The following is a 15326-nucleotide window of genomic DNA, read 5'->3' as shown; positions in this document are numbered from 1 at the left end:
GAATTATAAGCCTATCTTCCAAAGTACTTGCAACCCCTCCGAGCTTGGTATCGTCCTCAAACTTTATAAGTGTATTCTCTATGCCGTTATCTATATCATAGATGAAGATATTGAACAGAACCAGACAAAGAACTGATCCCTGCGGGACCCCACTCATTATGCCCTTCTAAAGCATGACTGTGAATCACTGATAACTACCCTCTGGGAACGGTTTTCCAACCAGTTATGCACCCACCTTATTGTAGCTCCATCTAGGTTGCATTTCCCTAGTTTGTTTATGAGAAGGTCATGCAAGACAGTATCAAAAGATTTACTAAAGTCAAGATATACCACGTCTACTGCTTCCCCCCATCCACAAGGTCTGTTACCCTGTCAAAGAAAGATATCAGGTTGGCTTGACAAGATTTGTTCTTGACAAATCCATGCTGACTGTTACTTATAACCTTACTGTCTTCTAGATGTTTGCAAATTGATTGCTTAATTATTTGCTCCATTATCTTTCCGGGTACAGAAGTTAAGCTGACTGGTCTGTAATTCCCCAGGTTGTCCTTATTTCCCTTTTTATAGATTGGCACCATATTTGTCCTTTTCCAGTCTTCTGGAATCTCTTCTGTTTTCCATGACTTTTCAAAGATAATCGCTAATGGCTCAGATATCTCCTCAGTCATCCCCTTGGTATTCTAGGATGCATTTCATCAGGCCCTGGTGACTTCAATCATCTAACTTGTCTTAAAAAAACATTTTTACTTGTTCTTTCCCTATTTTAGCCTCTGATCCTACCTCATTTTCACTGGCATTCACTATGTTAGACATCCAATCACTGTCAACCTTTTGGTGAAAACTGAAACAAGCCAATAGAGTTGGGCCCATTTACACCAGACTGAACTTGGCCAAGAATGGGGAGGAAAGACATGTTCACGTTTAAGAAATATTTCCACTTTTAGAAGAAGAGTTAGACTGCATTACACCTTTGCATTCAGGTAGTGTTATCTTGTATCTTTTGGCTTTTAGAGCATGCATTTTGAGCAGCAGCAAAGTTACAGAACTATTTAAAGAGGTTATGAACCTTTTATTAGGAACTATATGGAATACTGTAGTATAAGGGTCAGCAACCTTCGGCACGCAGCCCATCAGGGTACTGCTGGTGGGCCGTGAGACATTTTGTTTACATTGACCATCTGCAGGCACAGCCCCCTTGCAGCTCCTAGAGGCAGTGGTTCACCGTTCCTGGCCAATGGGAGCTGCGGGAAGCAGCAGGCCGCAGAGATGTGCTGGCCTCTGCTTCCCGCAGCTCCCATTGGCCGGGAACGGCAAACCACAGCCACTGAGAGCTGTTGGCGGCTGTGCCTGCGGACAATCAACATAAACAAAATGTCTTGCGGCCCGCCAGCAGATTACCCTTATGGGCCGCATGCCGAAGGTTGCCGACCCCTGCTATAGTACATTTGGACATTCTTTCTCCTTTGCTGTCCTCTCCCACACCCTTCCACTCATAGTCAGCTTCACCCTCTTTCTCATATATTCTCCCCCCCACACCTCAATGTCCCCTGTCCCTTACTTTCTTTTCTATGAACTAATCCCATCCTGCCTGACACAAGAAAAATGTAAACCCTTTCAGATTGTCTTTATACATAAACAAAGAATCAAAAAAGAACACAACCTTATTTTTTAAAATCATTTTCCCTTTTCCAGCCTCATTCTCTCATAATAAAGTGTGTCAATTATTCTCCATCCTTTGCTGTCACTCCTTTTACACATATGGCATTTTTTTATTTTGGCAGTGAAACTAAATTATTCTCATTTGTATCTTCCTAGTAAACTCAGAGGAAGCCCGTTCAGTGGATCTGAGTCTCCGTAGTGAAAATGAGGAGAGAGGTTTCTACACAGAGAACTTTCATTCAGCTTCGTGGGTTTTCAGAGGGGATGACAGCAGTCCAGATAATAGCCCTAGATGTCTCAGCAAAAGGCCTAGGCCAGTAGCAGGTAAGCATTCTAATCTTACAACTACAAAGTGTCCTCACAGTGTGTCTAGGTATTCTGTGGATGTATGGTCATGCTGAGAGAACTCCAGCTATGGGCAGGGCCCCAAACACTGATGCTGAGGGCAGAAAATGGAGGAATCCAATAAGTTCAAAAAGGCATAAACGTTTAGAAAGTAGTTCTTTATTTAACTAACTTCTGATAGAATGTTCTAATTTCTTGACAAAATTCTTATTTGTAAGAGGTCAGAACTAAAATCTAGTCATTTGCTGAACAGTGGGGATACTGGCATGGGCAAAGTCTGTAAGTTGAGTTGCAAGGTTAATTGCAACCTTGAGTTGCAAGGTTAATTTTGCAGGTATGGCAACCTTAGGAGGGACTATTCACAATCAGAAAAAAGCACATAACAGCCACAGTATCTGCTTTCCACTGCAGCCAAATTATGTGAACACTTTCTCCCCCAAGTAGAATGAATGGGAAAAGTGCCAGTTTGCTGGGAGCATGAAAATGTTCTCATTGCTCAGTTTTCAATGTGTAACCCCAGTCATGCAAACATAATATCAAGAACCCATTTTTTCAGTGTTAAATTTCTTGAAACAACTAAGAAGGTGCAATACCTTTGTAGCGTTCCAGGAGTTGGTCCCGTGTTGGAGCTCATAGATTATTCCCAAGATTGTAGCAAATGAAATGTGCTCTATAAATCTCGAGCTCTGTAAAAATCTCTTTTAAAATGTATCAGGAGCATGTTGTGCATTTTGATTGCCTTTTCTCCCAAAGGAATTTCTCCCACAGCACACCACTTAAAATATTTATTTCAGTGCCTACCCTCTTTTAGACACAGAGAGAGAGAGTCAATTTGCCTGAATGTAACCTTTGAAGCATTTTCTGTCTTCCAAATGTTACACAATTTAGAGACAACACAGCTATGATAAATAATTTAATATGGGTTCCCATTAACCAAATACCTGGTGAAGAATCAAACTGAGAAAAGCTGAAGTTCTGAGGAGTGCATTCTAGGATATTTTTAACTCACTCATCAGTATAACATTTCCTAATGAATCAGACTTTCTGAGGTGTGTAAGTTCCACTTAACTCTATCCCTTTTCAATTACTATTGGGGTTTGGATTTGAATAGAAGCTTAGACCCTGATCTCGCATTGAGGCTGATCCCTGTATCAATGCTGAATTCCACTGACTTTAAAGACAGTCCATATGGGCTTAGGGGTCTGCGCAGGCAGCTCCCAACGTAGGATCAAGGTCGTGGAGAGTCAGGCTGGGGGTTATGGAAGAGAAGGGATGAAAAAAGATGGCCATGAAGAGGAAGAAGGTAAAGATAAATAGATTTTCAGCATGAAAAAAGAATGATAGCCCTGGGAAGAGATGGAGTTATACTTGTTCAAGAATTCAGCCCATATTTTGCAGATGCAACTTAGATGGCAAGCTTTAAAGGTGTGTGTCTATTTGTTCAACTGAGTTTGATTTGCAAAGATAAAGGGAGTCTTTGAGGTCAATCCTTTCCTTTCTTTACAGTTCGTGAACGAACAGTGAGGATCACAAAAGGAACTGGTGATTACCCCTGGGGATTCCGAATCCAGTTCTCAAAGCCCATCCTTGTGACTGAAGTGGATACTAGTAAGTGGTGCCTGTACAGGTTAATTTCTATTTTGAAAATATACCAAAGTGACTTACATAATACTCAATAAAACAAGCTAACAATATCCCTGAATTGATTGTGGCAAGTTATCTAAGGGATCTAGTCAGCTGGGAGCTCAACAAGCCTCATTTGTTAGTCTCTAAGGTGCCACAAGTACTCCTTTTCTTTTTGCGGATACAGACTAACACAGCTGCTACTCTGAAACCACAGATGCTATCACATTCCTTATTTGGAAGGAATTCTTACCCTTCAGAAGTGGCCACATAAAACCTATTTCTGCTGTATGTAACTGCCTGAATCAACCCTCTTCCCAAAGATGGGGTCTGAAACTCTGCTAGTCTGACTGCCATAAATGGCAACTAAGCCCTTGGGAATAACATAGAAGATGCACTGATCATAATAAGAACATTCCCCCAATTTATAGCATGGGACAGATCTTCCCCAATTGCCTTCCATTCAGGCAAGAATCCCGAAGAGGAGATGCACAAAAAAACAAGGAATGGTGATGGCTAGCCTCAAAAGGCCTAATAGTGTGGATGACGTGTTGCCTTACTGCGCTGTGATTGGCCTCTGGAAACATTCCATAATCCCTTGAAGTCAAGTGGCCACTCTCATCATTGTTTTGAACTCGGGTCCAGGCATGTAGATATCCCCTTTCAAAGCTCTGTTTCTGACAGCTGACATGCTTATCTGCTCTGGGACACAAAGCAAATCATTACTGTGGAATGCTCCTGCTGCAGAGGCAGGTGTATGTGTGAGAGAGAGAGAGAGGCGGGGGGTGGGGGCTGATGTCAAGGTTTCCCCCTGCTGCTGTCTGAACTTAAAAGACAGCATGCTGACACACTCTCTGCTCCCCAAAACACACTGTTTCTCCCCCCACATACACACAAACACACTCCCTGTCACACTCCACAGCCCCCATATGAAAAGCATGCTGCAGCCTCTAGCTGCACACTGCAGCCACTTGCACACTGGGATAGCTACCACAATGCACTGCTTTCTGTGGCGTTGCAAGAGCTGCTAATGTGGTGAACACATGGCAGCGCTTTCCCTGCTGCTGTCTCCGAGGGCTGGTTTAACTCCCAGCGCGCTACATCTGCAAGTGTAGCCATAGCCTACGTCTACACTAGAAACTTCAAAGCAGTGCCATGGGAGCGCTCTTGCGGCAGCGCTTTGATGTGTGAGCGTGGTCACGTGCGAGCGCTGGGAGAGGGGTCTCCCAGCGCTCCTGGTAATCCACCTCCACGAGGGGAATAGCTCTACTCCCAGCACTCGGAGCCTGTCCACACGAGTGCTTTAAAGCGCTCAAACTTGCTGCGCTCAGGGGGGTGATTTTTCACACTCCTCAGCCAGCAAGTTAGAGCACTGTAACATGTAAGTATGTATGATGGCCCAGCGTGCAGCCAGTTTATATGAGCTTTAGAGTTTGAACCTCAGACGGCTGCAAATCTGTCAACCATCCAGAACCCTTAAAAAGTAAATTTCAGGTCAATCTGTGTAGCGCTACCAAACAATATCATACTAAAACTCCACTGGAGAAAAAATCAGGATTGATAGAAAGAAATGGAGTATAGAGATGCACAGAAACATAGCAGAAAAAGTCAAAAATCTTACCAGCTTTAAGAGTTCAAACAGAAACCCAGACAAAGCCTTAAGGTCTGAACATGGTTAGATTTGTATATCAGTCAGGCTTTGTGCATGAAGCATCTGCTCAGTTCTAAAAGTCATTCTAAATGTCATTCTAACCTGTTGCCTCAGAGCAAATGTTCTGCTTATTAAATGTTAAAAATAAAACCTTCAGAGTAGAAGAGCTTCCCATGCAATGGACAGGATTAGCCAGTGAAAAAAAAAGTAATACGTTAGAAATGGATAATTTATATTACATTTCCTTTGCTATATTATCTAGGATTTATCCCATGATCTCCTAACATGTAGTATGCAAGTAAATAAGCATGACTTTTTTGGTACACCTCCTAGAAAATTATAGCTTTGTTTATCTATATGTTATGTGTACCATTAATATGTCCTATAAGAGGTCAAATGCTAGACAACATTGCACGCCTAGGAAAACTTGACTTTTGAATCACATACACACAGGACCCCATCTATAATATGATTATGCAGTGGTTCAAATGGCCCCATAATTGCCCTATTTCCAGAAATTGCCATGTTATTTTGCTCCAGAGCTAAGCTTCCATTCTTTTTAAGAAGGAAATCTCTAGATGTGATTGTTGTGAAGATTACCTTTACAGTATGAATCAGGTATAAAATGACACTGATGTCATTTTGAAACGGTCATTTTGAGAGAACTGTAAGCTGCTTACACTTCTATCAATGGGGTGTTAACTCTGTACCAGAATGATGACAAAACTAAATGTCAGCATTGCTAATAATTTCACTACTGATAATTTTAGCAGAAATATCAAGTTACCACGTGCGCCTATCATTACTAGAAGTAGTGAATATGTGGTGACATATCTAGGAACAGCTAGTTGCCATAAAGGGTTGCAAGGTGTCATGATCTGTGGGTCTCAAACTTGGGTCTGCAGGGTTTAAAAGAGCAGCCATGGTCCCACACTACATCTGGCATCCTGTAGGTACTTGCTTACCTGGGCCCCATGAACCCAGCCCCACTATGAGGCTCTGCCCCTGCAGATCTATTGGTGGAGTCCCAGAGCAGCTGATTGGTCTGCTGGCCCTATTTAAGACAGCAGCAGGAAGGAACAGGAAGCTGTGCTCCACCCTGTTCTGGGCTGCGTGCCCTGTGCTTCCTGCTCCCGCTTCCCTGGCATCCTGACCCTCCTGACTCCTGTTTTGTGACTGCAGACTCTGGCTCTAATGGCTAGGTCTGACCACCCACAAACCAGCTGTGATACTAGGCTGGGAAACAAAGAATTAACATCGCCACCCATGCAAAGTTAGTCACCTCTGCTCTTACCTTGCAGGGGGAGAAAAAGAGGAGATGCTTCTTCTCGCTGGTACCAAATAGCTCAGCCTGCTTCTGCTCTGCAGAAACATTCCTCCTGGCCTCTTCCGTCAGTGAATGTAACCCATAATAAGAGTTTATGTAAGGTATCTGGGACTAGGATGAGGGGACAGTTTTGGCCTGAAGAATACATATGTCATAGATAATACACAGAGAAGTAACACTAATACTGTGTATAACAAAAGAAATTGAAAAATTAAGTAGCTACTGTATATTATCTATCTCTGCTATTAAGTGGTTTTTTTTAAACACTTTTGTTGTTTGAAAAAAAATTAAAAAGTGACTAGTCTTTACGGCCAGATTGCTTTATAATTCTGGTTCTTCAAAATGTGGCTAATTGTATTAAGGAACAGCATGTGAAACCCTTATGAATTTTTTTTTAACATTTTGAAATAGAAGACTGATGGAGACGGGGAACCTTAAATTACCTTTCAACTGGTAAAACCCTGTATGGCATCTTCTAGCCTGATACAACTCAAAATGGCTTGAGTTTCCATTTTATACACAGCTGATCTATAATCTGAGTTTATTTTTCTGAAATTGGTAAAGACTCATGCTACTGCTGTGTCTACTACTTACCATTAACCTTCTAATTTGCTCCCCACTGCTTATACACAGCCTCTGAAATATATTGTAGGCTCACATTTACTAAATGATGGTGCTTGGGTAATTTAAAATTATATGGATTTTAAACAATAAGGGCACGGAGTGATTTTTCTGAAGAACCTTTTTGCATAGTACTTTTGGGAATGCTTAATTATGTGCTGAAAAGAAGAAAAAATGAGTCTGAGACACAAGTAGGTAGAATTTAAGTGATCATGCATTAGTGTACCTAAATGGAGCATATTTTCTGCTTATATAACTTACCCTACATTCCTAGCTGGCATTTGCATGAGTCTTTTGTATGGGTGGTTTTCAGGAACTAATGCATAAACAAAAAAGTGATCTCGGAGCAGTTCTGAAGCAGGCACAATTTTCCTGTCCCTATGTTCGTTGCTTTTTCTCTTAAAGGAGAAAGGTTAAAAATATTTAGAGCAAAATCCTGTTAGCCTTCCTCACACCAGTAGTCCCCAAACAATGGGGTGATGACAGAAATAAGGCAAGCAGGATTTAGCCGTTGGCACAGAGAGTACAATTTTGAAGACTAATCCAATGCCCGTTGCAGTCAATGGGAGCCTGTCCTCTGACTACACTCAGCCCATTGGTGCTGGAAATAGGGGTGCTGGGGATGCTGCTCTGCCTGGCTTGAAGTGGTTTCCATTACATAGAGGGTTTATAGTTTGGTTCAATGGCTGTCAACACCCCCACTATAAAAATTGTTCCAGCACCTCTGCTTTAGCCCTTCGTTAGATCCGTAGTACCCCAGAACCTTATTTATCCCAATCTAATAGGGGAGATGAACTTTATTCTGATTATTTGGATTTCAGGTAAGAGTGCAAATGTTTATGTAAATGTTTCATGGCAAGGGATATAACCCTATTTTGGACAATGAAGATTTTATCTAAAAGAAGTTCTACTGTATTAAAAATAATATTTTTAAAACCATTTTTGGCTTGCTCAAGTGGACGTGTTTGCGCAGCATGATATTTTTCATCTGAAAGTGAATTAAAAATTCCCCCTTTCACTTCTTGATTCCAAAGTGTTTCATATAGTTTCATGCCCACAGGACAAGATACAATAATTAAAATTTTTAAAAAGGTGGAGGAAAAATTCTTTGTGAGAAGATGCACTATGTCTGACAGCATTGTCTTAGGCTAAGCATGGGCTTGCTCTGAGGTTTATTTTTTATTGAATGTTTGCTAAACTGTCCTATAAACTGTCCTGTAAAGGGAGAGATGCTGTAAAATCTACTCTGTGTGTGTGTGTGTGCGCGCGCGCGCGCGCTCGTGTTGTCAAAAGGGCCTTAAAATTTGTGTGCCCAATATTGTATGCCCAAGGTTTTCCACATGTAAAAATACAGATTAGCATATGCAGATAGCTTTCATACATACATATCAGGGAGACAGGCTTTAGGGGTACAAAGTTAGGCTCTCCACGGAACACAGCACAGATAGATCCCTGCATCTTCACAGAGTCCTTTGCATAATAAAAACCTTACAGACGAGGTATAGTTCAGTTAAAAAATCTGACTCTATATGTTCATGAACTCAGGGAACACATGACAAAAGAATTGTGTTGAAGAGTGACTGTCAAGTCCCCTCATATTTAAGAGAAACAAGATTTCTGTTAAATATTAGAGAAGTTTATAATTCAAAATACAAACAATATTTCTAATGTAACAGAATTATATACATTGTGGTACCTTCCCTAAATAAAATCCTTCGTTCCTATTTGGTTCTAGACAGTTCGGCTGAGGAAGCAGGGCTTCAGGTGGGCGATATTGTGTTGGCTGTCAATGGAACTGACGTCACCAGCATGCCACATTCACAAGCTGCAAATCTGGCAAGAAAGGGTAAGCTTGACCTCATCATTAATTCCATGAGACAGGATCATTGTACAGTGCAGAGAACAATTGGACATGATGGTGAATAGACACCATAGAAAACTTAATTAGCAATTTTAGCTGTCAGCCCTCTAAATTGAATGTAGAGTCACTTGTTTATCTAGACCTTGCCAAAACATATGGGGAAATGGACAAACAGGCAACATTATTCTCATTTACTCAGTTTACCAAACAAATTCTTCACAGTTAAAGAATGAGAGAAATGGGAAACTGATTTAAAAAAAATATTTTTTAAATATGCTTCAAAATATTGCTGCTATGACATATTTTGGACTTTTCTGGAGTAGACTATAATATTTGTTTGAAAACAGATAATTTTGTTTAATATCTTAAACAAACAAAATCTTGGGATAAAAGATAAATGGCACAAGTTAAGGGTCTGTCCGAGGAGGTAGGATGCTGCAAAGGGATCTCACAAAACTGGGTGACTGAGCAACAAAATGGCAGATGAAATTTAGAGTTAATAAATGCAAAGTAATGCACATTGGAAAACATAATCCCTGCTATATACACAAAATGATGGGGTCTATATTAGCTGTTACCATTGAAGAAAGAGAACTTGGAGTGATTGTGGATAGTTCTCCAAAAACACCTACTCAATTTGAAGCAGCAATCAAAAAAGCTAACCGAATGTTAGGAACCATTAGGAAAGGGATAGATAATAAGACAGAAAATATCGCAATGTCACTATATAAATCCATGGTATACCCACACCTTCAATACTGTGTGCAGTTCTGATCACCCCATCTCAAAAAGGATATATTAGTATTAGAAAAAGTACAAAGAAGGGCAACAAAAATTATTGGTGGTATAGAACAGCTTCCATACAAGGAAAGATTAAAAAGACTGGGGCTGTTCAGCTTGGAAAAGAGACGACTGAGCGGAGATATGAAAGAGGTCTATAAAATCGTGACTGGTGTGGAGAAAGTGAATCAGGAAGTGTTATTTACTCCTTCACCATGATACAAGAACCAAGTGTCACCCAATGAAATTAATAGGCAGCAGGTTTAGAACAAACAAAAGGAAGTATTTCTTCACATAACACACACTCAACCTGTGGAACTTGTTGCCAGGGAATGTTGTGAAGGCCAAAAGTATAACTGGGTTCAAAAAAGAATTAGATAAATTCATGAAGGTTAGGTCCATCAATGGCTGTTAGGGTCAGGGACACAACCCTATGCTCTGGGGGTTCGTAAATAGCTGACTGCCAGAAGCTGAGGATGGATGACAGGGGATGGATCACTCAGTAACTGCCTTAGTTCTGTTTGTTGCCTCTGGCAGGATAAAACAGGATACTGGGCTAGATAGATCATTAGTCTGACCCAATATGGTCATTCTTATGTTCTTTGTCTGCCTTGTTTATGCCCTTCAGAAGAATGTTTTGCAAATGTCTCATTGTTAGTGAGTGCTTTCTGTAATTAAAAGGAGAGAGAGAGGCAGCAAATCACAGAAAGGAGCCCAGACAAGTGTTAAAATTTCCACTCCTGTGGCGTTTGAAAACACAGCTTGATTCTCCTAATATTTAGAAAGCGAAACGAACTTTGTATTCTAGCTCTACTGTCTATGGGTGTCTGTCTATGGTTTGACATCAGGGGTGTGATATGAGTGCAGTTGAAAACTGATGGCACAGTGAGATGACAAGATAAAGGTCTGGGTTAGATAAGACCCCAATTTTCTCCTTGCTCTAGGTGCTAATATTACCTACTTCTACTATCATTAAAACCTGAGCTAAAATGTCATGTGATAGAGAGCACATTCTGTGATGCTGCTTTTGGGGCTCATGCCTCAAAGAGAGATGTCTGCTGACAGGGGCCTCTGAGACACCAATATGCTATTTATGTCTGATGTTTCCTCAAAGGGAAAATTCACAGTCTGGCTCTATGCGCCCATTAGCAATATCTTTGTTACTGGGGACCCAGGTCTAGTATGGACAGCAGAAAGGTTACTTCAGGGCACAGCGTTTTGCAGAAACAAATTGTCAGTGATGATAATCATTCATATTTTTCCAGTAGCAGTAGTGACTAAAACCAAAATACATTCATGTTTGCATGTTGAGAGTCAATCTGCTATAGTCCTTTTAATTCTCCCACATATGATTTTGATAGGGGCTCGAGGGAAATTCAGTAAATTAAAATGTTTTTACAAAACAGTGTCAAAATTATCTTGACTCATAGCAAGTTTTTTAAATATTGAGGGCCCATTCATACTGTTAAATTTAAGAGTGTGCCAGCCATTTCCTGGAGAAATTCCTGTTCTTGGGGTGGGGGCTATTTAACTCACGCAGGAAACTCTCCATGGTCTAAATCTTGGCTTAACAGCAGTATTCCCAACATCAACTGTCACCATAAAGACATGCAGCCTTAACAGCAAACATTTTGCAAATAAAAATGTGTCATAGTCATAGCTTTCAAGGTTTTTTAGGGATTGCTGTCTGTCCCAGTGCTGCTTAGAAGTTCCATCTGTGTAATAAGGATTTCAGGTCTTTGGGGATAAATACATGCATGTGCTGATAGCATCAAGGTATTGTATGATTATTGTAAAATAGTATCATAGCATTCATAGGAGAATCTGATCATGAAAACACATTTTCAGCTAGCCTAGCAGTCTAACATCACTTTTGAGCAATTCCCATCAGCCAACTAAGGAGCAGGGGGGAGGGCAGGGACAGTGCACATGGGGCGCATATCCAGTACTCCATAGCCTGGAGGGTGGTTGATACAGAAGTTGTGGCAATCCAGGAGGACTCCTACATGCAAAGAAAGAATTCCCAAGGAACATATTTAAGAGATTAAGGGCTAAAGTTTCACAGGAGCCTCCTAAGCTGCACCCACAACATTTCTGTGTGAACTCACATTTCTGCACACAAATCTGGATTTGGACTTACAAGTGTCCCCTTCAGGTATATATGCAGTTACCAGCTTTTTCCCTCAAATGTAAGCTTTGCAATCACATACAGGTACACATGAAAAATGTGCAGGCCTAACTTCAGAGGCTTCTTTGGAAACTGGGTCCTGAAGGTACAGTGCTGTCTCCAGTACAAAATGAGTTCAGATTTTTTTTCTGTTCATTCCTTGTTTTATATTTCTACAAGGAAAGAGGATACACTTTTTAGTTTAGTTTAATTGTTATTTCCAGTTCTGCTTCACTCTCAAATATTTGTAATGAAAAATTCCAGGCCCTGATATCTTGACCCTCTTGGTTGGATCAGACATCAGCCGCTGTCCCAGCACTCCCAGGCCAACATGTCGAGGATATTTGCACAAGCGAACTCACTCAGGGATACTGAAGGGCTGGAGGAAGAGATGGTTTGTGCTGAAACATGATGGCTGCCTTCATTACTACAAACACAAGAAGGTAAAGAGAAGAGGGTATGGTAAGAAAGCAAACTGTGCTATAGTTTACAACGGAGAGGTGCAGCAGTGTACTCAGACATGCAATGGAAGTGTGCTCAGATATATTGATATGTAACTCCTAGAACTGCTATCACCTGGATGGGTATTTTCTGCATAGATGCTAAAAGGAGGCTCCCTCACTTCAAGCTGATGGCCAAATTCTACCTTCGTTTACGCCCATTCAACTCCTTTGAAGACATTAATTCAAGAATAGCAATGTTAGGCTTTGGTGAATTCTAATTCTATCCCGTGGTTAGGGTTCTACAGTGTGTTATGAACAAAGACAGAACACAGGCTCAGAGAGACATTAAGTGAGGTGGTAACTTTGGAAGTGCAGAAGCTCTAGACCCACCTCCTGAGATAAATATTTTTAAAATTAGCCATAAGCATGGGACTCCTGCATGTATATGCAAACTTGTGGAGGGGCCAGCCACAGCAAGGCTGGGATGTACAGGTACTGCACAAGATTTATGCCACAGCTAGCACTAGGCTCCCCGAAAAGAAAGCCAGCTGGTGCCCCATAAGGGATAATGTCTGAACTGACCAAAATTTCTCCCAAGACTTCCACTGTAGTGTGGACCTCTGTATGCACCTTTACAATGGCACGAACTAGGTTTAAATCAGCAGACTGGCAAGATGGTGGATTACTGTTTGTGTCAAATATAAATATATGAGTGCTTCTAAGTTTCTTCTTCTTTGTAATTATATGAAGAGATTCAAAAATCTTTAACATAAATTACAGTTTTCCTTTAAATCTGCTTACCCTGAGCACCACTGTAATAGAAGTTCATATTTTAAATACTGCTGGACAGTTCCTAAAGGTTCCATTGGTTGCATTTCCACCTGTGTCCAGCAGGTGGAGCATTTTGATAATGGATATTTTTCAGAGCTGCTATGCCAGAAGAGCTGCTGAATTAATCTGTTACACAATCCTATTATAGCACAATTTGCAAGGCACTTTAGTAGGTGTTGGATATAATGACAAGTTGCCAGTCCCTTCCCTTATGTAACTTTGCAACAAAGTTACTCAAGCAGAAAGTTATGTCTCCAAAATTAAATATACTGATTTCTCAGTGTGTCTATTTTTGGTCTTTTGTAGTAAAACACTTCATAGCTTATAAAAAGATCCACATCAACCAGCTCAAGCATTAGTTCCCCCCGTTTTAAAGCAAAATTAAATGCAGGAAGATATGAGGGTCAAATTCAGGCTAGAGCCTTAGGTCTGTGGCGCTATGCTGAGTTACACCAGCTGAGGATCTATCTATCCCTCACTCTGGAGTAAACCCATCTTCCAGGGAGGTCTCCAGGCCAAATAACATAAATGGTGGTGTCAGCTGGCCAGAAAATATTTGTAAGTAGATGCAAGGGATAAATTAGAGTAACTCGCAGTGACTTGGCAGTCAATGGATGTGCAACGTAAGTGTAATGTATACAGTAAGGGGTGCAATGAGAGGCATAGCAGGCAGAAAATAATAGGAAGATGTAATATACAGCAGGCCCCACTCTCTAACATACATCCTCCTTTCAGTTGCTTTTCCTATTATTACCATTTCTCCCCCATCCAGTGCACCCTCTCTCAGAGGTATGCTACATACCTCCTGAATGATAAATCACTGGAGTACTACTGACATAAAACTGGAATGAAGCAGGGATGAATTCAACTCTTCATGTTTTCGGTTGTTCCTAATGTTCTCCTTTACATAGGACTAACATGTCAACTTCAGACAGATAAGCAATCGCCCAGAAACTGAGGCCCCTTTTGCAGCAGTCTAACTGTGTGCCCATGGCATAGAACTTTTAGGAACAGGAAAAAGCCTACTGCTCCAAACACATATATGTTTTTAATTGGTCTATCGTAATTGTACCTTCTTGTGTAGGTGGTTTTTTTCTCTTGCATAATTGCAACCCTTAATCCCCTTTTTCAATGGAAACAAATCTAGCTCCATTTTGTACTAATTCATGCTTTAGGCTTCATCAGCCTTCTCTGGGAACTTATGCTAAGGCTTGTGCCAGCTTCCATCAGCATAGTCCTGGCATAGGCCCCTGTAATGGAAAGTCAATCCATGGGAGTACGGATGCAGCAGCACATAGCACCAGAACCACTCAGCCACCGGCCAAAAAATGTACATTGCAGGCCAGGGAAGGCGTATTGCCAAACCAATGGGGAATGGAGAGATGCTGTGAATCAGCACATCTCCTCAGCTGCCTCCACTAGCCTACAGAGCCCCTAGTGGAAGAAATACCACCTACATTGAATCCTCCTGGTAGGCACTGGTCCCAGTGCAGTTTGCACCTTCATGTGGTGACATCTGGCAGCAGATATTATGCTTTTACATAAAGAACTTGAATTACTCCAGTGTAAACTGGTGTGACTCAGAACAGATTTTGGTACTGTATATCTAGGCTTATAACGAAGTTTGTGCACTGGACTAAAATGACCCTTTACAGTAGTTGTAACATTTAGTTAGCACTCAAGAGGCGGATTGGTCAGAGAAGGGCACATCACTTCTATTAATTACATGAGCTATCAGCTTAGCTTGACTCTGCTCAGGCCTCTGTTGGGCATGCTTAATACAAGCATTAGCATATTAACTCTGTTATCTTATTTGCATAGCCACAGCTACAATTAGGGTTGCCAACTTTCTACTCAAACAAAACTGATCATCCTTGCCCTGCCCCCTGCCCCACCCCCTCCTCTGAGGCCCCGCTCACTCCATCCCCCCTCCCTCCATTGCTCTCTCCCCCCACCCTCACTCAGCCGCTCATTTTCACTGGGCTGGCTCACAGGGTTGGGATTGCAGGAGGGGGTGA

General features: G+C 41.3%; 1 protein-coding gene across 1 annotated transcript in view; it reads left to right on the top strand.

Annotated features, from left to right (window-relative positions):
- The window catches only part of LOC141988184 (uncharacterized), a 65716-nt gene that overhangs the window by 26702 nt on the left and 23688 nt on the right, over window positions 1–15326 (top strand). Inside the window, exons 5-8 of the mRNA XM_074954017.1 lie at window positions 1816–1983; window positions 3511–3612; window positions 8962–9072; window positions 12299–12477. Of these exons, the coding sequence (XP_074810118.1) occupies window positions 1816–1983; window positions 3511–3612; window positions 8962–9072; window positions 12299–12477 (560 nt within the window). The remainder of the gene's footprint in view (window positions 1–1815; window positions 1984–3510; window positions 3613–8961; window positions 9073–12298; window positions 12478–15326) is intronic.

This window comes from Natator depressus, chromosome 5 (assembly GCF_965152275.1).
Source record: "Natator depressus isolate rNatDep1 chromosome 5, rNatDep2.hap1, whole genome shotgun sequence".
In the NCBI taxonomy this organism is placed as follows: Eukaryota; Metazoa; Chordata; order Testudines; family Cheloniidae; genus Natator; species Natator depressus.
This window is presented reverse-complemented; position numbering and strand designations above follow the sequence as displayed.